Source organism: Gopherus evgoodei, chromosome 7, assembly GCF_007399415.2.
Source record: "Gopherus evgoodei ecotype Sinaloan lineage chromosome 7, rGopEvg1_v1.p, whole genome shotgun sequence".
NCBI lineage: Eukaryota > Metazoa > Chordata > Testudines > Testudinidae > Gopherus > Gopherus evgoodei.
The window spans coordinates 85,251,301-85,278,853 of NC_044328.1; the positions used below are offsets into that span (position 1 = coordinate 85,251,301).

General features: G+C 49.9%; 1 protein-coding gene across 3 annotated transcripts in view; it reads right to left on the reverse strand.

Annotated features, from left to right (window-relative positions):
• The window catches only part of HEMK1 (HemK methyltransferase family member 1), a 51,453-nt gene that overhangs the window by 3,280 nt on the left and 20,620 nt on the right, over positions 1–27,553 (reverse strand). For 2 of the 3 annotated variants that reach the window (XM_030569547.1, XM_030569546.1), the window contains exons 5-9: positions 25,138–25,299; positions 22,177–22,241; positions 6,536–6,585; positions 3,404–3,509; positions 508–603 (exon numbers count right to left, since the gene is read on the reverse strand). In XM_030569547.1, coding sequence (XP_030425407.1) covers positions 508–603; positions 3,404–3,509; positions 6,536–6,585; positions 22,177–22,241; positions 25,138–25,299 — 479 coding nt within the window. The remainder of the gene's footprint in view (positions 1–507; positions 604–3,403; positions 3,510–6,535; positions 6,586–22,176; positions 22,242–25,137; positions 25,300–27,553) is intronic. The other variant, XM_030569548.1, reaches the window with a different exon arrangement.

The following is a 27,553-nucleotide window of genomic DNA, read 5'->3' on the forward strand; positions in this document are numbered from 1 at the left end:
GATTAATCCCTCAAGAAACAACTCCTGGGATGTTTGTTTTTTTTCCCCCTCCTGGAATGTTTAAGGTATTTTAACACAGTCCATAAATATCACTGACCCAGGGGTGTCTACAGTGCTTCTCTCTCTAGATATCTCTCTGCTTAACTGTTTTCTTCTTTTCTGCTCTCCCTTTTCATCTCTTCCCCTGCTATTCTCTTCTCTCTGCTTTTCCTCATTTCTTTAAGCTTTAGGTACCCACTTAAATAATGACCAAACAAGAATACCAAGCAGCTGGGGTCACCAGTATGATGTATAATCCCCTGGCTGAGTGTATTAATATCAGTAATTCTTTACTAATGCATGTTAAGAGGGAATGGCTTTTTTTTCCTCTTTTCTTATGTGCATTTGACTCCCCCTCGTATTTGCTTATATTTCTGATCATAAAAAATATGAGATGGGAATAGGCAGAAGATATGAAAAGTCAAATGTATATAGGCATTAGGATTTTAGTACAGCATCAGCGCTTACCCATGATCCTTCAGTATACAAGGAGCCAGAGCCAGAATTTTTTTGATCACTCTCATCCCATCATTTCCCCCATCCAGGGCACCAAGGTCCTCATAGCTGGAGGTTGAAGGCAAGGGATGAAATCTCTCCATTACCCACCATTACACACAACAGTAAAATGTGTTGTTAGTAGCATCTCACACTGCGAATAAGTACTAGAGGGGTCTCTTGGCACATGAAAGCGATGGCTTGTGGGGCTGTGTCCCAGTGGAAAAATCACAGTAACTTTGGAATCTGTAAGGAGGGAAGTTTGTGAGATCCCTCTGGCAATCCAGATGGGTGGTATGTGTAATAGAGGAAGTTATTTGGAGATTGCCACTGAGACTAGGCTGACAGAGTCTTGGGGCAAACATCAGTAGGCATTCCTGATCTCCTGTTGACAGCTATAGCACTGCTCCTGCAGGTCACATTTAATAACAACAGTACAGTAACCTAACGTTGTAGTTATGTTCCTGAAAAATGCAACTTTAAGTGAAACAATGTTAAACAAATCCAATTTTCCCATAAGATTTAATGTAAATGTGGAGGGTTAGGTTCCAAGGACATTTTTTTGGGGCAGACAAAAGGCATTATATACTGTACAGTACTGTATTGTACTGTGGTGGGGAGATGCCCCTGGCTTACCCCTGGGGCTCAGGGCTGGGGGTGCAGGGTCTGGGAGGGAGTTAGGGTGCAGGAGGGCGCTCAGGGTGGGGGTGCGGGAGGAGGCTCAGGGCTGGGGCAGGCAGGAAGTGCAGAGCACTTACCTGGGGCAGCTCCTGTTTGGTGCAAGGGGTGTGCAGGTGGCTCAGTGCAGCGCAGCACCGCCCCCATGGCTGCGATTCTGGGAGCCACGATTCTGGGAGCTGCCCACACCCCCACCTCCAGCAGGCAGGGTCACCCAGAATGCAGAGAGCTGCAGGGTGCTGAGCTAAGGGAGCCCTGGGGCCCCGGCCTGCAGTTCTAAAGCCCCTTTCGGAATGCGGCCCGGCAAGCATGGGCCAGAGGAGTCAGGAGGAGCTGGGGCAGCCACACAGCCAGTGGCCGGAGAAAAGCGGCGCTTTACCCTTCAAAGCGCTGCTTCTCTCTGGCTAGCTTTGAAGGGGAAAGTGCTGCTTCTCTCCGGCCGCTGACTGCACGGCTGCCCCTACTCCTCTTGAGTCCTCCGGCCCATGCTCGCAGGGGCGCATTCTGAAAGGGGCTTTAGAGCTGCAGGCCAGGGCCATGGGGCCCCCTTAGACCAGGGCCCTGCAGCCCATAGAGCCCCTGCGTTCCGAGTGGCCCTGCCTGCTGGGGGGGGGGGAGGAGGGGGCAGCTTCCAGCTCACTCGCTCCCTGCCTCCCCCCTAGAAAGTCCTAAGCGCTGCCAAATAGCTATTTGGTTGCGGGCGAAGCGCTGGGAGGGAAGGAGGGGGAGGAGGCAGAGAAGAGGAACTTGTGCAATGCTCCCTTGTAAAGTCAACCAAAAGACGTTATAAGGGAGCATTGCACAACTTTAAACGAGTTTGTTCCCTAATGGAGCAGTGACGTAACTTTGAAACAACGTTAAGTGGGAGGACATTAAGTGAGGAGTTACTGTAATAGTAGTTCTTAGCTCTGGCACAGGCCTTTTCCTCTGAGTGCTTCACAAAGGTGGATAAATGTTTTACCCCCATTTTACTATGAGTAAACTGAGTGGGGAGAGGTTAAATGATTTGTTTCAGGTGCCACAGAATATTCAAGGCGGAACATGGACTAGAACCCTGGTCTCCGCATTTGCCATCTGGTACCTACCACGCTGCCTTCTCAGCCTAAGGGCGCTCAACAGAACCACAGCTCACTTGGCCAGTCGGTGGCATTATTATTATTCAGTGCTTCAACTGGGCAGCTAGGTGAATTATGTCACTGGTGCAAAAGTGAGTAGGCAGCAGGACAACGTATCACTTTTTCTCCTGGCTCAAGCACTGCCAACAACCAAGTTGAGCTGCCATCTAACCTAACACACTGTGGGGTACAATACAGAAGGATCTACCTAGTTCAGAAAAGTTTGAATTTGCACATCATTACCACAGGAAGTTTCCACCTTTCAGGGACGGGGGTGTTTTGTTCTGTATTTGTTTTTCGTTTTTTTTAGGGGGGGAAGGGGGCAGACTGGCATCATGCCAGATGGACTGAGGAACCAGTTCTAACCTCCAGTTCAATCAACTTTGTGGGAAACTAACAGGCAAAGGCAAAGAGGAAGGTGATGCATCACATCACTGGTCCAACTGTCCCCAAATGGCCTTACTCAAAGCTTTTTCATTAGACAAAAGCCTTGTAACAGATGGTGGCTCTTGTTATAGCTATCAATGGAAAGCAAGTCAGTTCTAAGCTCTTGCCCCTCTGAGCTGCAGCTTGATTACTACAGCTGCTCCATTCAACCCTGTGGGTATCATTAGCCAGGAGACATTCAGGAGCGTACTGCGGTGAGTTAGCATGGGAACGTGCCAGGCATTCGACACCACTCCTGCTCTCCCAGAAACAAGAGAAAGCATTTCCAGCTCACAGACCCTTTCTCTAAGACATGAAGCATTTTCACATGTCTTCTGCCCAATTCCTCATGGTATCACAAGTAGGCAAGCTCACCAGGGAACAAATGGGCCAAGAGGGAATCTCTGAACTAGGTCTCAAGGAGAGAAAATACCAAGATCCTCAGTTTGTGCAGGAATGAAAGGGACGGGCTTCCAAATAAGTGTATTGTCAGGTGGTTGCCCTTCTTGGACTGCATTCCACCACTCCCCATCCCCAACGGGTATCTCCTAACTTGTTGGTACTAGACCCCTGAAACCTCTCTACAGAGAACAGAGAAGGGTGAAATAATGCATGGGAAAGAGAAAGATAGAAAGGTCTTATCTGACCACCTGAGGATCTCTTCAGCCAGGTGACTCATGTCTCCATGGAAGACATAAGGTGGGTTACTGACTATAGTGTCCACAGGACCCCAGGGGAGGAGCTGCTCCCAGAAACCTACAGCAGAAAAAGAATGAAAACCAAGTATCAGCCATAACTATATACCTTCAAAGCTCATTACCCAAGTAAGATCTTGATAACAGCAACTCTATAGATACAGGTTTGTCGCTCTCTCTGTGGACAGGATTTAATTTCACATTTTGTTAGGCTAAGCTGAATTAGTCCACCTTTCCACCTTAATTTAAAGAGCATGTCTACATTGCAATCCCAGGTGATGGCATCTTGGGTAGACAAGTCTGTGTTTGCTTCATCTATGTTAGCACTGCTAAAAATGGAAATGTAGACATGGCAGCATGGACTTAAGTGCAGGCTAGCAATGAGAGTACATACCCAACCCAAGGTCCTGGCTGGGCTTGGACAACCCATGCTGAAGCCCATCCCATCAGGTCTAGCCTGCTATTTTTAGCAATGCTAGAGCAGGTCTGTCCACCCAAGCTGTAAATGCACCTCAAGCTGCTTTGTAGACATACCCACAGAATAGGATACCAGAGAGCTAAGCACATGGAAAGAACCAGTCATTCACACAAACAATGTCCTGCAACACAATGCTTTGATGCAGTGGAGGATATCGAATCCATCTGGATCCAGAGTGAAAATACTGTATCCATCTGGATCCACAAACAGAATTTTAGGCTGCACAGAATTACTACAGTTTGAATTTGGGCAGAACACTGGGGAGAGCACCCCTATTCTTCCTTAAAGAGCTATGGGAGCACAAACGGTTAGCACCTCAGTTACATGCGTATGTGTGAGACACCCCCCCCCAACAGCACAATGCTCCCCATCACCCAAGTGGGGCCAGTTTCAGGGAGAAGAGTGTCACATACTGACTCACGAACACCATTTCCTGCAGCATCCTGATTTTCTTTATACATCTCCAGAGGTGGATTTACCATTGAACAAACAGTGCAGTGGCATGGGGCCCCCCAAAATGCAGGACAAATCTAATCTGACAAACTGCCCCCAAGTCCCTGCCGGGGGCGTAGCAAGGCTCAGGCAGGCGGGCTGCCTGCATTCCACGGCTGGTGACCCCACGCCGCTCTTGGAAGCTGATGGACTGATCGCATCACTCTGCATGCCCTTGGTGGGGGGGAGGCGGCTCTGCATGCTGCCCCTGCCCCAGGCAGCGCACAGAGACCCGCTGCCCGCCTCCCCCCAAAGGGACGTGCAGAGATGTGCCAGCAGCAGTGCAGCAAGGCTAAGGCATCTCCCTGCCTGCACTGCCTCCCTCCCTCCACACTGCTTCCAGAAGTGGCTAGCATGTCCTTGTGGCCCATGGGGAGGGGAGATGTTTCTGTACGTTACCTCTGCCTTGAGTGCTGACTCCACAGCTCCCATTGGCCAGGAACTGCAGCCAATGGAAGCTGCAGGGGCGGCACCTGCGGGCAGTGGTGTGCACAGACCCCCTGGTCTCCCCGCATAGGAGCCGCTGCCAGAGGGGTGTGCTGATCACTCTGGGAGCTGAGCCACCCAAGGTAAGCCTCGACCCCCAATCCTTCTTGCACCCCAACCCCCAGCCCAGAGCCCACACCCAAACTTCCTCCCAGAGCCCGCACCCCTCATCCCCTCCTACCTCCCAACCCCTGCCCCAGCCCAGAGCCCGCACCTAGCCTACACCCCAACCCCAGTCAAGGTACCTCACTTTATTTTCATTTACTTCCTATTACTTATAACAGGGGTAGGCGACCTGCGGCACGCAAGCTGATTTTCAGTGGTATTCACGCTGCTTGGGTCCTAGCCACCAGTCCAGGGGACTCTGCATTTTAATTTTAATTTTAAATGAAGCTTCTAACACACTTCAGAAACCTTATTTATTTTACATACAATAGTTTAGTTATATATTATAGACTTATAGAAAGAGACCTTCTAAAAATGTTAAAATGTATTACTGGCACATGAAACCTTAAATTAAAGTGAATAAATGAAGACTCGGCACAGCACTTCTGAAAGGTTGCCGACCCCTGACTTATAAAATAGGAGAAGGATGAAGAAAAAACAGAATGAAAAACGAGGGGAGGGGAAGGGAGGGAGATGAGAGAATGTTCTTTTTCTTGGCTGGGTCCCAAGGGGGAGGCCCCGAAAATGAAGCTGCATACAGGGCCCCACTAACTCTAAATCCACCACTGCACATCTCCCAGCCAGGCAGTGACCAGGCTCAACCCAGCTTATTTTAACAAATCTGACAAAGTTGCAGATAGTATGGACATGAAGGAGTGGAAGAAAAGGGAAGGAGTTGGGAGCTAGGGAAGATGTTTGTGGGATTGGGGGGAGCTGAAGGAGGGACAGAGGATGGGCACTGAGCTGGAAAGAAGATGCACACGGACAGATTTTCCCTTGGGGAAAAATATCAGATTTGTTTTTTAAAGCTGAAGCAAATTCCTGGAACCCCTCCTTGCATATCCCAGCACAGAGACTGTGTATCTGACACTAAGGGCCACATTTTGAGAAAAGGAGGCTCGAAGTCCAAATACAGCTATGTGCACTTACCCCTACATATGCAATCACCACAACTGCATGCACAATTAATGCTACTGCACACACAAAAAGGCATCCATTTATCCACTGAGTTACCCATCTCCAGCCACTACATCTGCAAATGTTAAGCGCATAGTTGTGCACACATTCTCCTCTGTGCACTGGTGCCTCTGCAAAGTCTGGCCAGGATAGCTTTGAAGACACAAGCTTGCACTGAAGAGGCTGACTCTCAGTTCTCACAGTATGTTTCCTGCTACTCCAATACTGTACTAACACCTGATATTCTACAGCAGCGTAAGGACCTGTGCCCTTCTCATGTGCACAATGTGTTACCAGCTTGCAGTCAGCCACATGCACATAATGTGAGGTGAAATCTAAGCGCAGAAACAATCAGAAACATGCACATGCCAGAGCTCTCTCCTGAGCTACCCATCAGCCAGGATTAGGTCATTCCTGCCCCAAGTACCTATTGTTTTCATGCCCACCTTCCGTCAGTAAAGTAAAATGGAGAAAACATCAGGGGAGGTAGAAATATGAAAGGAAATTACCAGAGAAGACATTGTAGTGAAGAATTCTTATCCTGTCCTGTAGCTGCAACCTGCAGGCCCAAGAACAGAGAAAGGTGAGTGTAAGAGATACACACAATACCACACTCAGGTCATTCAATGGCACATAATTAAGGCTAAGATTTTGTCATGGAAATATCTCGTAAAAGTCAGGGATAAGTAGTCAGGCTTTCATGAATTTTTCTTTATTGCCCGTGACCTGTCCCTGACTTTTACTAAAAATATCCCTGACCCAATAGGGAGCCTGGCTGTGGGCTCCCCACACTGCCTGCAGAGGTTGGGCAGCTGCAGGGACCCCTCTAAGCTCTGGGGCTTTGAAAGACCCCCAGCGGCTCAGAGCTCCAGGGTACCCTCGCCATCTGTGGCAGCTGGGACCATTGGGGTATGCCTGCAGCATCTTGGAGCTGGGAGCTCCGAGGGGTTCCCAGGGCCCATGTTCACTGGGAGCTGCAGGGGGCCCACTATGCCCGCTGAGTCCCCACGGCAGCTGGGCACTCCGCGGAGCCACAGAGGAGTGACCCTGCAGCTCCTGGCCGACAGGGCTGAATTCACGGAGGTCACTGGAAGTCATGGAGTCCATGACTTCTGCGACCTCCATGAAAAAATCATGGCCTTACACATAATTAAATACAGGATATCACACCTATCCATGCAAACCCCAGCCACAATATGCAGCAGGAATACTACTCAGCACAAAATCTGAGGGAAGTCATGAGTCTGTTCTTTGCTTGCAAAGCAATTAGGTGCAAGTATTCAAAGCACGGCACAACCTGTGCACCCACAAACACCTGTGTATACGCCCACTGTGCACCTCAAAATTTCCTTTCAAACCCCTGTGCATACCTTTTTGTGATAAAATGGGAATCTTTTGTAATATGTGTGACCCCTATGTGTGCCTCAGTTTCCCCTATATGTTGTACTTTTACACAATGGCGGGGGAAAGAGTGTTTGCTCTCAGAGAGACAGGGCAGGTTTGGAGACACAAGTGTGTGTGCTGCCTAGCTCTCTGAGCCTGAATGGGTCATTACAAAGGACTGACCAAGGCTGATCCCAGTCGCCAGACATTGACACCTAGCAAGAAACAACCCAGAGGGAGATGGATTTCCCTACTTCTCAGTAGGGAAGCTAAGCAGGTACCCCAGCTCGAGAACAAAGGACTGGGAAGGTATGAGGTGGGGGATAAGAGTCAGCTCTGGAAAGAGTCAGGGCTCTCACCTGGGAACTGACCCAGGAGGTCAGACAGAGAGAGGCAGACAGAGCCTGAAATGGGGTTCACTTTCACTCCAGCTTGGCCGGGCTTTGGCTAACCAGACTAGACTATATTTTAACCTTCAATTCTCTGTGCTAAACTAAGGACTTCCTGTGCTGTGTTCCAGCTGACTAATAAACCTTCTTGTTCTGATAACGCTGCCTGAGTGGTGCTGTAAATACTTGGCAATGTGCGTTAATCCCCAACAAGTGTACATCTCTACCAGGAGTCTACTTCAGCTGGACTCTCCAAACAGAGCTCATAATGTGAAGCAGGAGCACTGAAGCCCCAGAGGTTCAGTTCAGGAGGTGGTGAAGCTGCACGGCCTGTTCTGGAGGAAGGGTAAGACCCCTTGGGGGTCTGGCACATTGAAGGGGTTCCTCCTAGAGACTGTTGCAAAGTTGGGGGTGTAGCACCGATTCTATGGATCCGTGATGCCTTTTTAGCCTCAACTCTCCTTGTGCATGCATACACATACATATTCACCTACTGCACTTGCCACCCCACCTCATCTGTACATTAATTATGCCTGCAAAACCTCCTACCTGCAAACCCACCACACCTGCAAACCCCCCCCCCCAATTGCTGGCTTCAGACATGCAAAAATGGGGTTCTGTGGGTGCAAGGGGCATGCACACATTTTTCTGCATGCCTCTTCTACCCTGCTTTGAAAACCTGGCCCTTGCAAGAGTTGTGAAATGTGAATGTATTTGGCTCTAAGGCCACAGTGACGTTTGGGTGTTTGCATCTGACATGCAGTGTCATAGTGACATGATAATATCATGTATCCATGTGAGGCAGGGTGTGAAAATGAAAGCATCACAATGCAGCTGATTCACCAGGCAGGACACATACTAAGAGGGTGGGACCTATTCAGGATTAGGTCCACTATGGTGCAATGCTACAGAAAGAGGCTCTAGGGTTAGGGCCGTCCAGAGGGGAGGTAAGTGGGGCAATTTGCCCCAGGTCCTGGGCCCCGCAGGGGCCCCCACAAGAGTTTTTCGAGGCCCCTGGAGCGGGGTCCTTCACTCGCTCCGGGAGCCCCAGACCACCTTCCGCTCCAGGTCTTCGGCAGCAATTTGGCGGCGGGAGGTCATTCCACTCTGGGACCCGCGGCCAAAGTGCCCTGAAGGTTTGGAGACCCGAAGACCCATGGCAGGAGCTCCTTCTGCCCTGGGACCTGCCGCCGAAGTGCCAGGTCTTCGGGGGCAATTTGGTGGCGGAGGCCCGCCACCACGGGTCTTCAGGGCACTTCGGCGGCAGGTCCCGGAGTGGAAGGACCCCCTGCCACCGAATTACTGCCAAAACAGGGGCCCCCCCACCGCCGAAGATCCCAGGCCCCTTGAAAACTCTCGACAGCCCTGTTTAGGGCTTCTGAGTTACAATATCCTTATCATAGGATATCAGGGTTGGAAGGGACCTCAGGAGGTCATCTAATCCAACCCCCTGCTCAAAGCAAGACCAATCCCCAGACAGATTTTTGCCCCAGCTCCCTAAATGGCCCCCTCAGGGATTGAACTCACAACCCTGAGTTGAGCAGGCCAATACTCAAACCACTGAGCTATCCCTCCCCACCTTATGTGGGCTCTTCCTCCACCACTGGCACCTCTAAGAGAACACACAACTGTACCAGTGCCTCTCAGCTTGAACCGAACCTCACTGGACTCTGCACTACTTAGATTCCCTAGGGAAGCAGGAGATGGGGGCACTTCTCTCTTGCTGGTGAAGAACAAGAGAGTAAGCACATGGCACGGGGGAAGAGAGACCCAGGTGACTTTCTGACACATTTCTAAGTCCTCTGATCCTGGAGGCTGCCAGAGGCCAGACCATCCCCTTAGCTGCTGCAAGTCAGAGCAGACTTGGGCTGCCAGGGGATGTACAAGGCACTATGCTCCAGTCCCACCCTGTCACAATCCTGCCATGCGCACTCCAAACCTGCTCCATGTCCCCCATGCTAGGGGCCAGATGAGGATTCCTCTTACCTAGGGGAACCCTTAGCTGTGACCTTCACGACCACTGTAAATCCCCTTTGTGCTGCTGGGGTGGAGCACGGGGGGCCCAGAAGTGGGAAAGCTATGATTAAATTAGCCTGCTATCTTGGCAGTAACCCCATTTCACAGAAGGGGCCATTGAGGCACAGTGCAATGAAGTGACAAGCTCCAAGTCGCAGAGTGAGGCCAGGTCTACCCTACAGATTTCTGCCGGCATAGCAAAGACGTGATCCCTGACTGACAGAGCTGGGCCAGCAAAAGAGCTAGTGTTGATGCAGTTATACCAGCAAAACTGTGATTTTACCAGTCTATCTTATTTTGTTTAGGGGGGTTGTATGGTGGTGCTGGAAAATAAGCTACACCAGCAAAAGCACAGCTTTGCCAGGTTAAGTTGAAGCCACACTAGGAGTGCTTTGTGGGTATAGTATAGTGGTATGGCTATCCCTGGCAAAGTGCTCCTATAGTGTAGACATGGCCTGAGATAGTGGCCCTAAGGAATTGAACCCAACAGTCCTGGTGCCCTCCAGCTGTCTACCTTAATCACAAAATCACCTCTCTCTTCTGAACACCAGACGATCACTTCTTTGCAAAGCCATAGGATTTCTCAAGGTTAGCTGGAGGAATGAAACCCAGGCAAGTGGTGACATCCAGGTCAGCATGTTCCTGAGAGCATTCTGTGTTGATTCCAAAGACACTCCCCATTCCCCTACACTCTATTATACACTGAGTTAGAAGAAGCTTTTCAAAAACCATCCGCTCCTCCCAATACACACACTCCCTCCATGAAGAATAACTCAGATAGACTAAAACCCAGACAAAAATGTACAGCAGCCAGGATTTTCCTCCCCAACTTTTTTATCCAATGCACTAATGAATTTGGGACACATAGGGGGCTTCATAGACTCATAGACTCCAGGACTGGAAGGGACCTCGAGAGGTCATCGAGTCCAGTCCCCTGCCCTCATGGCAGGACCAAATATTGTCTAGACTATCCCTAATAGACATTTATCTAACCTACTCTTAAATATCTCCAGAGGTGGAGATTGAACAACTTCCCTAGGCAATCTATTCCAGTGTTTAACTACCCTGACAGTTAGGAACTTTTTCCTAATGTCCAACCTAAATCTCCCTTGCTGCAGTTTAAGCCCATTGCTTCTTGTTCTATCATTGGAGGCTAAGGTGAACAAGCTTTCTCCCTCCTCCTGATGACACCCTTTTAGATACCTGAAAACTGCTATCATGTCCCCTCTCAGTCTTCTCTTTTCCAAACGAAACAAACCCAATTCCTTCAGCCTTCCTTCATAGGTCATGTTCTCAAGACCTTTAATCATTCTTGTTGCTCTTCTCTGGACCCTCTCCAATTTTTCCACATCTTTCTTGAAATGCGGTGCCCAGAACTGGACACAATACTCCAGCTGAGGCCTGACCAGCGCAGAGTAAAGCGGAAGAATGACTTCTAGTGTCTTGTTTACAACACACCTGTTAATGCATCCCAGAATCACGTTTGCTTTTTTTGTAACAGTATCACACTGTTGACTCATATTTAGCTTGTGGTCTACTATGACCCCAAGATCTCTTTCTGCCATACTCCTTCCTAGACAGTCTCTTCCCATTCTGTATGTGTGAAAAAGACGGTTACTCACCTTTGTAACTGTTGTTCTTCGAGATGTGTTGCTCATATCCATTCCAGTTAGGTGTGCGCGCCGCGCGTGCACATTCGTCGGAAAACTTTTACCCTAGCAACTCAGTGGGTCGGCAGGTCGCCCCCTAGAGTGGCGCCATCATGGCGCTTGATATATACCCCTGCCGGCCCACCCGCTCCTCAGTTCCTTCTTGCCGGCTACTCCGACAGTGGGGAAGGAGGGCGGGTGTGGAATGGATATGAGCAACACATCTTGAAGAACAACAGTTACAAAGGTGAGTAACCGTCTTTTCTTCTTCGAGTGATTGCTCATATCCATTCCAGTTAGGTGAATCCCAAGCCGTACATAGGCGGTGGGGTCGGAGTGAAATGTGGCAGAATGAAAACTGCTGAGCCAGAGGCTACAGCATCTCTTGACTGTTGAACCAGGGCATACTGCGAAGCAAAGGTATGGACCAAGGACCAATGGAGCTGCGCGACAGATCTCGTGGGTAGGAACACGAGCCAGCAAGGCGGCAGATGAAGCCTGAGCCCTGGTACAATGCACGATGATGTGGCTTGGGGAAATATGAGCCAAATCATAACAAGTGTGGATGTCCGCCATCACCCAAGATGAGATCCTCTGAGAGGAAAACAAGCAAGCCCTCCCTTTGGCCCGCTACCGTGACAGAGCTGGGGCACCTTACAAAATGGTTCTGTCAGCACAATATAAATGCGAGCACTCCACAGATGTCCAAGGAGTGCAATGGTTGTGCCCATTGCGTTGAGCTGTGGGTAACATGAAAGGCCAAAACCACCTTAGGGAGGAAAGCCGGGTGCGGTCATAACTGCACCTTGTCTTTGTGAAACCTAGTGTACGGTGGAACCTCCGTAAGAGCTCTGAGCTCGGAGACCCATCTGGCCGATGTAACAGCTACGAGGAAAGTTGTCGTCCAAGACAGGTATAGCAGAGGGCCGGTCGTGAACGGCTCGACTGGGGGAGACATAAGTCTGGTTAAAACTAGGTTGAGGTCCCAGGTTGGGGCTGGGCGGCGCACCCGAGGGTGCAAGCGCTCCAAGCCCTTGAGGGACCTCGAACCCATAGAGCGTGAGAACACGGAACGTCCACCTTAGCCTGGCTGGAAGGTAGAGATGGCTGCTGAGTGTATCCTCAGCGATGATACCGCCAGGTCCTGCCGCTGAAGGCCAGAGGCAGGCCAAATAGAGGGGATCGAGACCTCAGCAGGAGCAAGATCGAGCGTATTGCAGCTGTAGAAGAAACGCTTCCACCTGGCCCGGTACGTTGACCAGGTGGAAGGCTGCCTGTCACCCCGGCTCAGTTACGCAGCAGCCACACCGTGAGGCGAAGAGGCTGCAGGTCCGAGTGACGAAGCCTGTCATTGCCCTGAGTGATGAGGTCTGGGTGGGGTGGAAGGGTAATTGGGTCTGTTATTGACAGGCCGAGCAACGTGGTATATCAGTGCTGCCTGGACCACTCTGGAGTGATCATGATGATGCGCGCTCTGCCCCTGCGAAGTTTGAGCAGGACCTAATGAACCAGTGGGAAAGTGGGAAGGCATAATGGAGTTGGCCTTTCCACGGCATCAGGAATGCGTCCAAGATCGATCCCGAGGAGAGACCTTGGAAGGAGCAGAACATCTGGCCTTTTCTGCTCTCGCGGTGAGTGAACAGGTCTATGTGAGGAAACATCTCCACTTCTGGAAAGCAGAACGCCTCACATGGGGGAGAGGGATCACTCGTAAGACGGGAAAGACCTGCTGAGTCAAAGTGCCAAGACGTTCTGAACGCCTGGGAGAAAGGACGTCACCAGCTCCATCGAGTGGGCCATGCAAAAGATCCGGAGATGGATGGCCTCCTGACAAAAGGGGGGAGGACTATGTCCCTCCCTGGATACTTACGAAGCACATGGCCGTTGTGTTGGCTGTAAACACCGAGATACAACGGCCTCGCAGCTGCCGCTGGAACCCCTGGCACGCCAGGTGGACTACTCTCATTTTTGGGGCATTGATGTGGAATGCCAGCTCCCGAGAAGACCAAAGGCCTTAAGCTCGGAGGTGACCATGAGCACTTGAGCAGAGAGATGATGCGTCCGTCGTCAGGGGCAGTGAGGGCTGGGGCGGATGAAACCGCATCCCTGCCCACACCAGGGAGGGAGTTAGCCACCACTCTAGGGAGCCTAAGGTGCTCGAGGGAACGGTGACTACCATGACCATTGGCTCCCTGTCCGGGTGGTATGCCGAGGTGAGCCGGACTTGGAGAGGACGGAGGCGGAGCGTGGCGTGTTTGGTTACAAACTTGCGGGCAACCATGGACCCAGAAGACTGAGACAAGTACGAGCCGAGGTCGTTGGGAAAGCCTGCAGACCTCATATGATTGGTGACATCGCCTAAAACCGCAGTTGTGATAAGCAGGCTCCGGCTAGGTAGGAGACCAGGATAGCCCCTAGGAAGTCCAACTTTTGCGTGGGAACCAGAGTGGATTGCTCTATAGGAATCATCAGGCCTTGACCTGTGAATAAGACCGTGACGATGCCCACGCGCTGAGTGGTTTGTGTCTCAGAGTCTCCTCGGATAAGCGAATCGTCCAGGTACGGAAAAACGCATATCCGACATCAGCGAAGGTAGGCGGCGACTATGGCTGTAAACCAGAAGAACTGACAGTTGGCTAGAAAGCGGAGGTATCTCCTGTGCGGAGGGAAGATGGCATTGCGAAAGTACGCGTCCTTCATATCCAGGGCGGCATAGTAGCTCCCAGGAGGCAAGGATGGAATAATGGTTCCCAGTGATACCGTGCGGCACTTCAACCTTATCCTAAACCGGTTGAGTCCGTGCAGGACCAGAAAGGTCTGAGACCTGCGTTCGAGTGGGGGACTAGGGCATTACGGGAGTAAAACCCCTTGCCCCTTTCGTCTGCTGAAGGGGGACAGGGCTGGAGCAAATTAGAGGTGGTACCTATGCTCCATCGTGCGCAGGACCCAGTGATCTGAAATTAACTGGGGCCACGCCAGGAGAAAGCGGGATTGGGATCCCGGCCTGTGACTGGGACACCGCCCTCAGGCGCACCTTGGAAGGTTCGTCTTTGGTCCCAGTGGTAATTGCGAGGGACCTTGACCTTGGCTCTTTAGGGGTCCTGACGTTCGTCTGCGACCACCTTGGCCTCGCTGTTTGCCAAAGTCCTGTCTCTGGCTAGGCACAGAGTATGGCGGCTGGGGACAGAAAGGCCTGCGTTTGGTCGCTGGCATATGCATGCTGAGAGAGTGCATTAGGACCCTATTGCCCATCAGGCTTCGCAGCCTGGGGCTGTCTTTGCCGCGAAGAGGTCTTTACCAAGAAAGGGTAAATCCTGAATGGCATACTGCAGCTCTGGCCGGAGGTTTGAAACCTGAAGCCATGAAATGCACCTCATGGCGACACCAAAGGCCAGAGTACTGGCTGCAGAGTCTGCTGCGTCCAACGAGGCCTGGAGGGACGCTCTGGGTACCTTCTTTCCCCCATCCTCCAAGATGGCAGCGAACTCCTGGCGGGAGTTTTGAGGGAGAAACTCCATAAACTAAACTACCTTCACCCAGGTGCTATAGTTATCGCAGCTAAGCAAGGCTTGTTGCTTTGCTACCCAGAGCTGCAGGGCCTCTGCAGAGTACACCCGGCGGCCAAGCAGGTTCATTCGCCAAGCCTCTTTCGGTTTCGGGGCTGGCGCCCGCTGGCCATCATATCAGAATCGTGGTCCTGAGCATAAAATCTGTGCATGTGGAATGACATGGATGCGTGTCCGGATGGCCATGGAGATACTAAAAGAAGGCACAGGTAGAGTCTCTGACTCTATCGGACCATGCCCAACTCGGCACCGGGGACCGGCACCGGGAGGCATACCGGTACCTGGAACGAGATCCAGACCCGCAACCAGAACGATGCCGGGAGGTCGACTGAGATCTTGAGGCTCGGGGAGAGGCTACAGGAGTCAAGGTACCTGTCGCGGTGCCGGGAGTCGGAACGGTGCCGATAGCGGGTCGGCGAACGGGATACCGACTGGTGCAGCGAGTGCGACCAGTACCGATGAGGAAAACAGCACCGGGACTGCAAGTGGTGTCGGACGTGCCGACAGGACCTGGAGTGTCTGCGGGACCGTGATCATGAACGGTGCCGCTCTGCTGTGCTGACAGAGGACGGTCACATGAAGAGACTGCATTACCCGCACCGGCGGTGCCGGGGTCAGGCAGCATCGACTCTGTCATGGCAATGAGATCCCTCGCCGTTGATAACGTCTCTGGCGTGGAGGGAACAGCAGGCTCAACCACAGTGCATACTGGGGAGCTGTCAGGCACCGGATTCGACGGCCCTCGTGGGACCGGGATCGACGGTACCGAGGTCGTCAGAGCTTCGGTAGGTGTCAGTGCCGGGCGATCCGAGTTAGATGAGCTGTCTGGCTGCGGTGCCGTCGGCACGGAAGCAGCAGGAGCAATAAGCTCAACCACGGCGCGTGCCGGGGAGCCGTCAGGCACCGGATTCAATAGCCCTTGTGGGACTGGAATCGACGGTGCCGACGTTGTCGGTGCCGGGCAATCCGACTTAGACGAGCCCTCTGGCTGCGGTGCCGTTGGCACGGAAGCAGCAGGAGCAGTAGCTCAACCACGGCGCGTGCCGGGGAGCCGTCAGGCACCAGATTCTACGGCCCTTGTGGGACCGGGATCGACGGTGCCGACGTCGTCGGTGCCGGGCGATCCGACTTAGACGAGCTCTCTGGCTGCGGTGCCGCTGGCACGTAAGCAGCAGGAGCAGTAGCTCAACCACGGCGCGTGCCGGGGAGCCGTCAGGCACCGGATTCTACGGCCCTTGTGGGACCGGGATCGACAGTGCCGACGTCGTCGGTGCCGGGCGATCCGACTTACACGAGCTCTCTGGCTGCGGTGCAGTTGGCATGGAAGCAGCAGGAGCAATAAGCTCTACCACGGCGCGTGCCGGGGAGCTGTCAGGCACCGGATTCAGTGGCCCTGGGGGACTGGAATCGACGGTGCTGATGTCATGGGTGCCTCTGCAGGCGTCGGTGCCGGGCAATCCAACTTAGACGAGCTCTCTGGCTGCGATGCAGGTGGCACGGAAGCAGCAGGAGCAGGGGGCTCAACCACGGCGCGTGCCGGGGAGCCGTCAGGCACCAGCAGGAATCATAGGCTCTCTCGACCTCGGAAGAAGGGAGCGGTGCCGAGTCGACTTCGGTGCCGGCGACGGCCGGTGCCGAAAGGCCTTGGTAGTACCGGCGGGGTCCGGTGCCGATGAGGCGCTTCTGCCAGCCGCTTGATCATCGCTCAGCGCCCAAGGTGGAGGGGTAAGTGAAAGTCCCGCTCCTTTCTGTTCTCGGCTTAAAAGTCTTGCAAATGGGGCACTTAGCTGTCAAGTGTGATTCCCTGAGGCACTTCAAACAGGAGTCGTGTGGATCTCCCTTCGGCATCGGCTTCTGGCAGGCCGAGCCCATTTTAAAACTCGATGAGCCGTGCATGGGCTCCGGCACCGGGTTCATGGAAGGGGCTACTTCCTGAACCCCGCTAACTAAACTAACTATGTTAGCAAAGAAAAAACGTATAACTATACAAATATATATATAAAAGGATTATACTGCATAACTATATACGAGAACTACGAGTAGCTAGGGAAGTGGAGGTCAGCTAAGCCGCGCTCCACTGTTCCAACGACCGACACGGGCGGTAAGAAGGAACTGAGGAGCGGGTGGGCCGGCAGGGGTATATATCAAGCGCCATGATGGCGCCACTCTAGGGGGCGACCTGCCGGCCCACTGAGTTGCTAGGGTAAAAGTTTTCCGACGAATGTGCACGCGCGGCGCGCACACCTAACTGGAATGGATATGAGCAATCACTCGAAGAAGAACTGATTGTTCCTTCCTAAGTGGAGCACTTTGCATTTATCTTTATTGAACTTCATCCTGTTTACCTCAGACCATTTCTCCAATTTGTCCAGATCATTTTGAATTTTGACCCTGTCCTCCAAAGCAGTTGCAATCCCTCCCAGTTTGGTATCGTCCGCAAACTTAATAAGCGTACTTTCTATGCCAACATCTAAATCGTTGATGAAGATATTGAACAGAACCGGTCCCAAAACAGACCCCTGCGGAACCCCACTTGTTATACCTTTCCAGCAGGATTGGGAGCCATTAACAACTACTCTCTGAGTACGGTTATCCAGCCAGTTATGCACCCACCTTATAGTAGCCCCATCTAAATTGTACTTTCCTAGTTTATCTATAAGAATTCATGCAAGACCGTATCAAATGCCTTACTAAAGTCTAGGTATATCACATCTACCGCTTCTCCCTTATCCACAAGGCTCGTTATCCTATCAAAGAAAGCTATCAGATTAGTTTGACACGATTTGTTCTTTACAAATCCATGCTGGCTATTCCCTATCACCTTACCACCTTCCAAGAGTTTGCAGATGATTTCTTTAATTACCTGCTCCATTATCTTCCCTGGCACAGAAGTTAAACTAACTGGTCTGTAGTTTCCTGGATTGTTTTTATTTTCCTTTTTATAGATGGGCACTATATTTGCCCCCTTCCAGTCTTCTGGAATCTCCCCTGTCTCCCATGATTTCCCAAAGATAATAGCTAGAGGCTCAGATACCTCTTCTATTAACTCCTTGAGTATTCTAGGATGCATTTCATCAGGCCCTGGTGACTTGCAGGCATCTAACTTTTCTAAGTGATTTTTTACTTGCTCTTTTTTTATTTTATCTTCTAAACCTACCCTCTTCCCGTAAGCATTCACTATATTAGACATTCCTTCAGACTTCTCAGTGAAGACCGAAACAAAGAAGTCATTAAGCATTTCTGCCATTTCCAAGTCTCCCCTTACTGTTTCCCCCTCCTCACTGAGCAGTGGGCCTACCCTGTCCTTGGTCTTCCTCTTGCTTCTAATGTATTGATAAAAAGTCTTCTTGTTTCCCTTTATTCCCATAGCTAGTTTGAGTTCGTTTTGTGCCTTTGCCTTTCTAATCTTGCCCCTGCATTCCTGTGTTATTTGCCTATATTCATCCTTTGTAATCTGACCTAGTTTCCATTTTTTATATGACTCCTTTTTATTTTGTAGGTCACGCAAGATCTCATGGTTAAGCCAAGGTGGTCTTTTGCCACATTTTCTATCTTTCCTAACCATCGGAATAGCTTGCTTTTGGGCCCTTAATAGCGTCCCTTTGAAAAACTGCCAACTCTCCTCAGTTGTTTTTCCCCTCAGTCTTGATTCCCATGGGACCTTACCTATCAGCTCTCTGAGCTTACCAAAATCCGCCTTCCTGAAATCCATTGTCTCTATTCTGCTGTACTCCCTTCTACCCTTCCTTAGAATTGCAAACTCTATGATTTCATGATCACTTTCACCCAAGCTTCCTTCTACTTTCAAATTCTCAACAAGTTCCTCCCTATTTGTTAAAATCAAGTCTAGAACAGCTTCCCCCCTAGTAGCTTTTTCAACTTTTTGAAATAAAAAGTTGTCTGCAATGCAGTCCAGGAACTTATTGGATAGTCTGTGCCCCACAGTGTTATTTTCCCAACATATATCTGGATAGTTGAAGTCCCCCATCACCACCAAATCTTTTCGGATGATTTTGTTAGGTATTCGAAAAAAGCCTCATCCACCTTTTCCACCTGATTAGGTGGCCTGTAGTAGACTCCCAGCACGACATCACCCGTGTTTTTTACCCCTTTTAGCCTAACCCAGAGACTCTCAACACTTCCGTCTCCTATGTCCATCTCCACCTCAGTCCAAGTGTGTACATTTTTAATATATAAGGCAACACCTCCTCTCTTTTTCCCCTGTCTATCCTTCCTGAGCAAACTATACCCACCCACACCAACATTCCAGTCGTGTGTATTATCCCACCAAGTTTCAGTAATGCCAACAATGTCATAGTTGTATTTATTTATTAGCACTTCCAGTTCTTCCTGCTTATTACCCATGCTCCACATGGTGAGAATGAGTCCTGTTCCATTCCTAGACCCCAGCTTGTGGTCTGAAAGACCAGCACACATTGGCAGTGGGGAACAAAGGGAGTGTAACATGTCTATCTGCAGTGCACCCCTCTGGGTGACCTGGGAGCGACATGATTAGCTGACAAAGATTCTCATCCAAGCCCCCTTCCCTTTTAGGCATGTTACCTGTGACATGGGGCTTTAAAAGGAGGGTGAGCACAACAGTGGCTTTGATCAGACAACAGGATGGATTCTTTCAAAACAGTGGCAGGTTTGCGCATGTGAGATTGTTTGGCTCCATGTTTACTACTCCTGATTGAATTAGCACAGTAAAGGAGCGAGGGGATGAGTTCTCTGACTGTCAGAGCTACAAACTCAGCCAGGGAGATGAAAATCCAGCTGCCGTTCTTCCTATTACAACATCAACCCATTGTAAGAGTGTCTGACATTTGGGCAGAGGTCGATTCTACTCTACCTCATTTGCCCCCTCCCCTCCCCCTAGAACAGCACCGGGATATGCTGGTTGTGCGAGTGAAGAAACAGTTGGGGGGGTGCGGTGGACATGGTGGGACAGACTCAGTTCTGTGCTCTAGCCCCTATACTCACTCCATTGGCATGTAAGGGCCAAAACTGTATTGCAAGGAGCTGGGGCAGAATTCCCCATTGCATAGGGCCACTTAAGCAGCCCTATGTTGCACTCCCCCCACCCTCCAGCCCCACGCTTTGTAAGTCTCTGTGCGAAGAGGCAGGGGAGGCACATAGAGGGTAGAAAGGGGAATCGCCACAGTGCACACCACTACGAAGATTCGGGACTGCTCCAGACTGTGGAACAGCCCTCTGGGAATTCTCAGGAAGCTGCTGTAAATTGGTGTAGATTAGAGCAGCCTCAAAGGTACTCTAATCTATACCAGGGGCCATTTCAGCACCTAGAGCAGCCCAGAATCCTGGGGATGTAAGGGAATGATCAAACCACCTGTCCTCCTCTCCCCCTGCACTGTACTTCCTGCAGGTGCTACACAGGATAGGTCCCATGATGCAAAGAAACATAAGGAAGCCAGATTCTGGTGTCAGTTACAACCTGTATTAACTCACGTGGAGTCACGCTGGATTTCCACTGGTGTACAGAGAGCAGAGTTGGCACAGGGAGCTGAGGAGTAAATGAGACAGTGTCATTCTGACACCAGCACTGTCCTGACCATGATTTCATTGTCAAATGACAGTTATGGGAGACTGCATTGTGGCATTAGACAGCTGCAGAGCAGAGCTGATTCTGAAGCCCTTAAAACCAAGCCACAGCACAGGTGGCTGCTGTGGATTATAGTTCATTTGGTTACAAGTCAGTGCTAGCGACAGCCCAGAGAGGAAGAAGGATGCTGTGGGACACCACATTGACACACCCAGAAGTCTAGGTGCTGCCTGAGGAACAATATAAAAATCTAGAAGTAAGAAGAGAAGCAAGGCCCTGTCTGGAAAGGGAGTCAATATGGTGTAGTGAGTCAGAGGGAGCCAGGCATTCTGGATTCTGTTACTGGCTCTGTCACTGACTCGCTTTGTGACATGATGTGACCACGTAGCAATTTTCTGTAATATTTTTATTATGCCTTTGTGTTCCTCAGTTTCCCCATGTACTTTGAATTGCTACCCAATGATTGCAAAAAGGGTTAGAATGTGGCTTTTGGGGCAGAACGGAGGCTATGAGATTCTGTGTCACTTCGCTGTCTGGGATGAAATGAATGGATCGTTGGAGGACTGGCTGTAAGTGACCCATATCAACGGAGGATCCAGAAAGACAAAGGAAGCCGCACCTACTGACATTATCTCAGAAACATGTGAACTCAGCATGGGTCAGCAGGACGGGGATAAGTTTGGGTTCTTGGAGGGACTCAGCAGCTCTCTCCGAGGACTGACAGAGAGCCTGGAATGGAATCTATGACAGCTTGGCTGGCTGACTGGCTTGGCCAGTTTGGACCATTTCTTAACCTGAGATTCTCTACATTCACCTCAGGATAGCCAATGCTGTGTTCCAGTCAACTCATAAACCCTACACTGTTTTAGAAAAGGCTGCCTAGTGTCACCGCAAATCCTCACAGAGAGCCCTGAATGGTTACAGTACAAGCCTCCTGCAGGAGTCCTGCTTGGCTAGACTTGCTGCAGGGAGCCATGGAAGGAGACAGGGTTCTCTGGTGCCCGAAGACCCAGTTTCTCAGTTTCTGAGGCTGCAGCCCTGTCCTGTAGAATTGTGTGGGTCCTTGGGACCCAGCACACTACAGGGGTCACTCTCAAGGCACTGGTAATAGCCTGTGGCATGGACCAGACTCTGTGAATCTGAGACATTCACTAGGTCTCAGTTTTCCCATTCACAAAACAGGGACAAGTCTACTGACCCAAATTTGGTCTCCTTGCAAGAAAGGTGAGACATAAGTACAAAACATGGCTATTATTCCATTGCCTTCCCAGCTGGTGGTCTGGCAAAGGGGATTCACAGGTCAGAAAAAGGGATTTCTTGTACCGAAGTAAAAATTCAGGGAAAATTTGTTCCAAAAATTCCTAATTTTCTCTGGTCTTTCCGGAGGTTCAAAGCATTTAACGCACGCTGGTGCCTGATGGTGATGAACATGATATCCAGCCTGAGCTGAGACACTGGGCATATTTGACAATCATAAGCCAGGACTTCGGTGGCTATTCACTTGTCTCAAGGATCAGTGTGAGGGGTTCTAGGAAGCAATGGACATTCAAAGAGAGAAAAAATGAGCAATGCATGTGTTCCTACCTCTGAGCATTCTCTCTGGTGAGATTCACAGCAGATTCCTCTTTATCCACAGCGATTACCCGGCTCTGGCACAGAAGGAAACAAAACACACATTTTGTCACCAACATTATTGCTGTTGGCTGATGACTGGACATACAGGCTGTGGCAAAAGGGGCAAACGAGACAGACGATGCCAATATAAAGTATTGGAAAGGGTTCCTCTGTCGTTCTAACACCAAAATCAGAAATAGCCCCTGAAGAATCCATCTTAGGACTTCCGTGGTAGAAGGACACTTTGAGGTTGTATAGTCACTTGTAGCTAGGCCATCAGGATAACTGAATATTTTCATTACCATTGCTAGCATTTTACCTTACTAAAAGTCTTAGGGACAGACTTCTGCTGGCTTGAATCAGCTGGAGTCAGAAGAGCTACACTGGTTTGCATCAGCTAACGACTTAGTCCTAAATGTATCTGTGATGCTGGCAGACCAGGTGCTAACTCATGCCAAGACCCCTAGGCCACACTGAACATTGACAAATGCATAGCTGGAAACCAATCTGGCTCACCTGTGTGTTAGCATTGTTAAAACAGATGTTAAGTTTTTAGAAATGTATTGAGAGTTTGGACTTAATGAAATGAGTATGAGTTGCTGCCTGCATTAATCTCAATTATAATAGCTATTATTTGGGAGATGGTAATAGTTAAATGTTGGCTATGAAACTGGAAACCCACACTGTTAGGAGAGAAGCATTACCAAGTGTAAGATACCAGTTTATCACAAGAGGTGTGATCTCCTGCCCGACAAAAGGCGGCCTATAGACACCAGATGAACCACTGTGTAACATCAGCAGACAAAAGACTTTCCTGATTGCTCCTCCCACACCCAGGAAGAGGGGACATATACAAACCCTCACACCATAACAATTTGAACTCTGGAGAAGGGAATAAAAATCTCTGACCAGAAGGGTCTGTGTCCCTATGCTGTTTGGACTTCAGGGAGGAGGCAATACTTCCAAGCATAAGCAAGGGATCCCCAGCTGTTTAGCTTCGGTAAGTCCTAATGGACATCTAGAGCTTGCAAATTATAGCAGCTTCTATTGCCTTTTGAAACCTAAGACTGTAACTCATGTGCGTGCGCACCCATGTGTGTTTTCCTGCTTTAATCTTGTAAAATAACTTATTTATCTTTTCCTAGTTAATAAATCTTTAGTTAGTTTATCACAGAATTGGCTACAAGCACTGTCTTTAGGGAGAGAGATAAGGTACAATTATCCTGGGGTAAGTGTCTGGGACCAGAAGTAACCTGAATATTGTTGTGATTTTTGGTGTAAGAGACCATCTATCACAATGGCAGGCTTGTCTGGGAGGCAAGAGTGCCCAAGGGGGACAGTCTGTGACTCCAGAATAAGGCTGTTATAGTGCTTTAGGAGTTCACAGTTGATACTCTGTTGGCAAAATCTAATTATACAACATATAATCAGTTTGGGGTTTGTGCCCCGATTTGTAAGGCTGCCTTGAGGCTGCACCCATGTTTGTGAGCCACTCCAGACAGCTTGACGGTATCAACTGGTAACTTGGGACAGAGCAGCCCAGCAGAACAGAGAGAGTGAAGGGTAGAGAGGGAAGAGCTTCATGGGTTCCTCATCTCTAATGCAGAGAGAATCCATGCCCTAAGAAATCCACTCCAGCTTTAAAAGGAGACACACTGTATGCTGGGACAGGTGACCTGGGTTCGCAGTCTGTTCTGCAGAGAGCTCTATCCTCGCTGTAACCATGCATGACAAGTTGCTAGTTCTTTATCTTAATACAGCACTTTAGGGTCAAATCCTGTCTTGATATACATGTCATAGACACTAGTATGGTTGTGGGGTGTGAAAGCCAGCACAGATTTAAGCTGGTCTGTTCACTCAAGGCTCATGCATGTTGGCCATTTGGGGGAAGGGCTGACGTGACAGACTGACACAGTCATTTAAGTCTGAAAGGCAAGGAGAGCAGCGTGATGCTTGAGTAGGGAAACCAGAGCAATTTATAATTTGGCCTAGTGAAAACTAAACATCAGCCCAACAGGTCACTGGGCGAAGGGACATGAGCTACAGGCATGACCCTCCATAGACCTTACACACCAACACTCGATGCTTCTTCTCAGTAGCTTGCCAGGACAGTTTTATTACAGCATGCAACAACTCACTGACATGCCTTAAGCATCCAAAATAGTGTCCTCCATGCAGCGTGACCTCGCATGTACCAATGGGCCAAGATGATGCTGTGTGGAAGACGCCATTTTGTTCTACCACATGGTGTCCTCCATCATGGGAACTGGACGGAGTTATTCTGCGGGCCGGATGCAGCCCACGAGCTACCAGTTGGACAACACACAATGGGTCAGCATGTAAAGCATGCCTAGCATACATAGATGGCACACCACTGATTCTTCTCCCAGGTGATAATCAGCCTGGATGAGTCTGAGGGATGAACTGATCTCCGGATCTGGAGCAAAGGAAGGCCTTTTTCTCCCCATGGCATGTGGGCAGGGACCTTGGGTCATTCTCCCTCTCCTGGAGCACTCAGCAGGGATTATCCACTGTGGTCTGAGTTGGGGGTGGGATATATCCAACGTGATTGATAACCTGAAACTGAAGGGGGCTTTAGTCACGTATAGATCCCAGTCCTTTCTGTGACTGTGTTTCCTCCTTTACCAGTGACAGATTATGTTACTGGGGAAGGGACAGGCACCAAAATGGGCTCTTGGCAGAAATCAGGTAGCTGGTGAACTGTGAATACTGCTCATTGCATTGCTCACAAATGCCTCATTCTTTCCTTGTGCTCTTTTGTCTGTCTGTATCCACCTGTTGTCTCTTGCCTTATACCTAGACTGTCAGCTCTTTGGGGGCAGGGACCATCTTTTTGCTATGCGTCAGTACAACACCTGTCGCAATGGGACTCAGTTCTACCATAATACAAAGGAGCAAAAGCTCACTCACCTTGGGCAGTTTGCTCAGTAAACTCAGTGCAATAGCCCCTGAGCCACAGCCGATCTCCAGGATCACAGGGTGAGGGACAACAGTGGGGCACTGGTGATCCGCAGTAACTGCAGGGCTCCCGCTCCTCTGTAATTCTTCTTCCAACACCAAGGAGACAAGATCCTAGCAGAAAAGAGATAGTGAGCTATTTTGGGGGGGGGGGGGGGGGGAGGGTCTGAGGATGACTCAAACTAACACCAGAGAGCTTGGGAAGGGAAGGTGAAAGAGCTCCATTTCTCACCTTTGTAAACAAATCAAATACATCTCTCTATTTTTAAAAAAGCAACACGTGGCAGCAGCAGGATTAAGATCCCAAAAACAACTTCAGCTCCACATAGTGCTTTGACTATAACCAAATCTGCGAGTGCCCTACAGATCCTTTGATATCTTTTAGGACATTTGAAAAGAATAAGCAGCTGGAACACACACATTCTCCTCCCCACCTTCTTTTGCCACACTCATTAACTTTTATCTCTGAAAGCCTCACTACTTACCAGCCTTAGCCTTGCCATGTCGAAACTCTACTCATGCTTTGAAATAGTTTGGTGGTGAGCATGTAACCCCCTAAGATCAACCTCTAAAGCATTAGGCCAACCAACAGATGGACAAGAAATACAGTAAATGGCCTAATCAAGTGGGCTTCCTGTGTTGGCTTGCAATGCACAACTACACACGCTGGTTTGTTATTGTAGGGTGACACTCAGGAATGGCTGGCTGCTAGCATGGATTTTTATTTTATTTTGACAAGTCAGCACTGGGATCTTGATTGTGAATCACATATAAAAACCCACAACAAAGAACCTCATGGATTTTGCCAACAGGTATATGAGCAGAAAGATGCTCCAGGGTAAATTACAGGCCTCCCATTCTTACTAGCAGCATTCTATGTCAATCCATAAAGTAACAATGCGTGACTGGTAGGAAGGTCAAAGTCCTTTATGTAAAATGCTAGATTTTTCTCAGGAGCCAGCATTAAGCTGCCTGCAGAGTGAACCCTATTTGCATGGACATCCCAGCATTTTCCCACACCCTGCTTTGGAAATCAGGCCTAAAGTGGATTAGAGAGCACAGGAGGCCTCAGGCAAAAAAGCTTGGTTCATCCGTCTCTGCTGGTTATTCCATACCACAGACCAGTTTGTGGCATCACAGCAAGCTAGTGTGGAAACAGTTAAGATGTTGCAAACAGGTGAAGAAATAAGGAACTGTGGCAGTTGAGCCCTTAAGAAACAAAGATAATATTTCCAAGTAGGGAGCTAGCCCTAGCAATAAAGGAAGACGAGCAGGTGAAATACCTGGGAGAGGTCAGTTGACTTCCTAAGAAACCTCCAGAAACATTTTGTACAAGGCATGAGCTGCTCTTCAACCCATTAATGAAAAAAAATCCACATATACTCTGTCCCGAGCAAGAACTGGAGCTTGCAGTTGATGAGCAGCCTGGCTTGTTTCAATGTTCCCCTGACCTGGACCTGACTGTAGGAAAGGCAGTTTGACTGGCCTATTTTTAAAGGGAGCTCCTTGTCTGCGGATTCCTCCTGCAGCAGGGTCAGAGCACATGCAGGTGAACTCAGGACACAGTGTATGGTGTTCTAGCATGCTGTCTCTGGCCAGGTCTACACTGCAAAGTGCTGTTGGCATAGCTACATTCGTCAGCGGTGTGAAAAAACTGCCCCACAGCCAACAAGAAAACCCACCCAGCGTAGACGCAACTTGGCTGATATCTTGGCTCCCGTCAACCTAGCTAATGTCACTCAGGGAGGTGGTGTAAACATGCTGCCGGAAAAACTTCTGTCGGCATAAGCTGCGCCTTCATTAGGGGACTCTGACTTAGTCCAGCAAAGCATGTGTTGTGAAGACAAGGCCCCTCTCTTGGAGCAGAATCAGCTGGTTTTAGGGAGGCTGGCTGCAAACATGAAGCAGCATTCTTCCTCACATCCTCAGAAGGGGTTAGTACCCAGAAAGCTTGGTCAGCAAGGGTGCCCTTGCATGCTGGCCGTCTCTGATCACTTACAAAAGGGCGATGCTTACAGGAACACTCCAGTGTGACACAGAGGAGACAATCACAGGGAGTGAGTACAGAGCAATAGTTCCTTCTTAATCTATGCCTCAATGATCTCATATTGCCAGAGTATTTCCTCATGAAGCTCTTCCAGGTCTCTCTCCAACAACAAATGCTGCTGCTCACTGTTTTCTTCTTTTGCCCTCAGGCTGGCATATTCCTGGTCCAGTTTTATGGATCGAGCCAAAATATTGTCCCTGGAGAAACGTCTCTCTTCCAACTTGGCCTGCAAATCTGTCTAGACTTGGCTGACCTGAAGACTTATTTCCTTGAGCTGGCTGTTCACTATCTCATTGTGTCTCAGCTTCTTCACCGGCACTG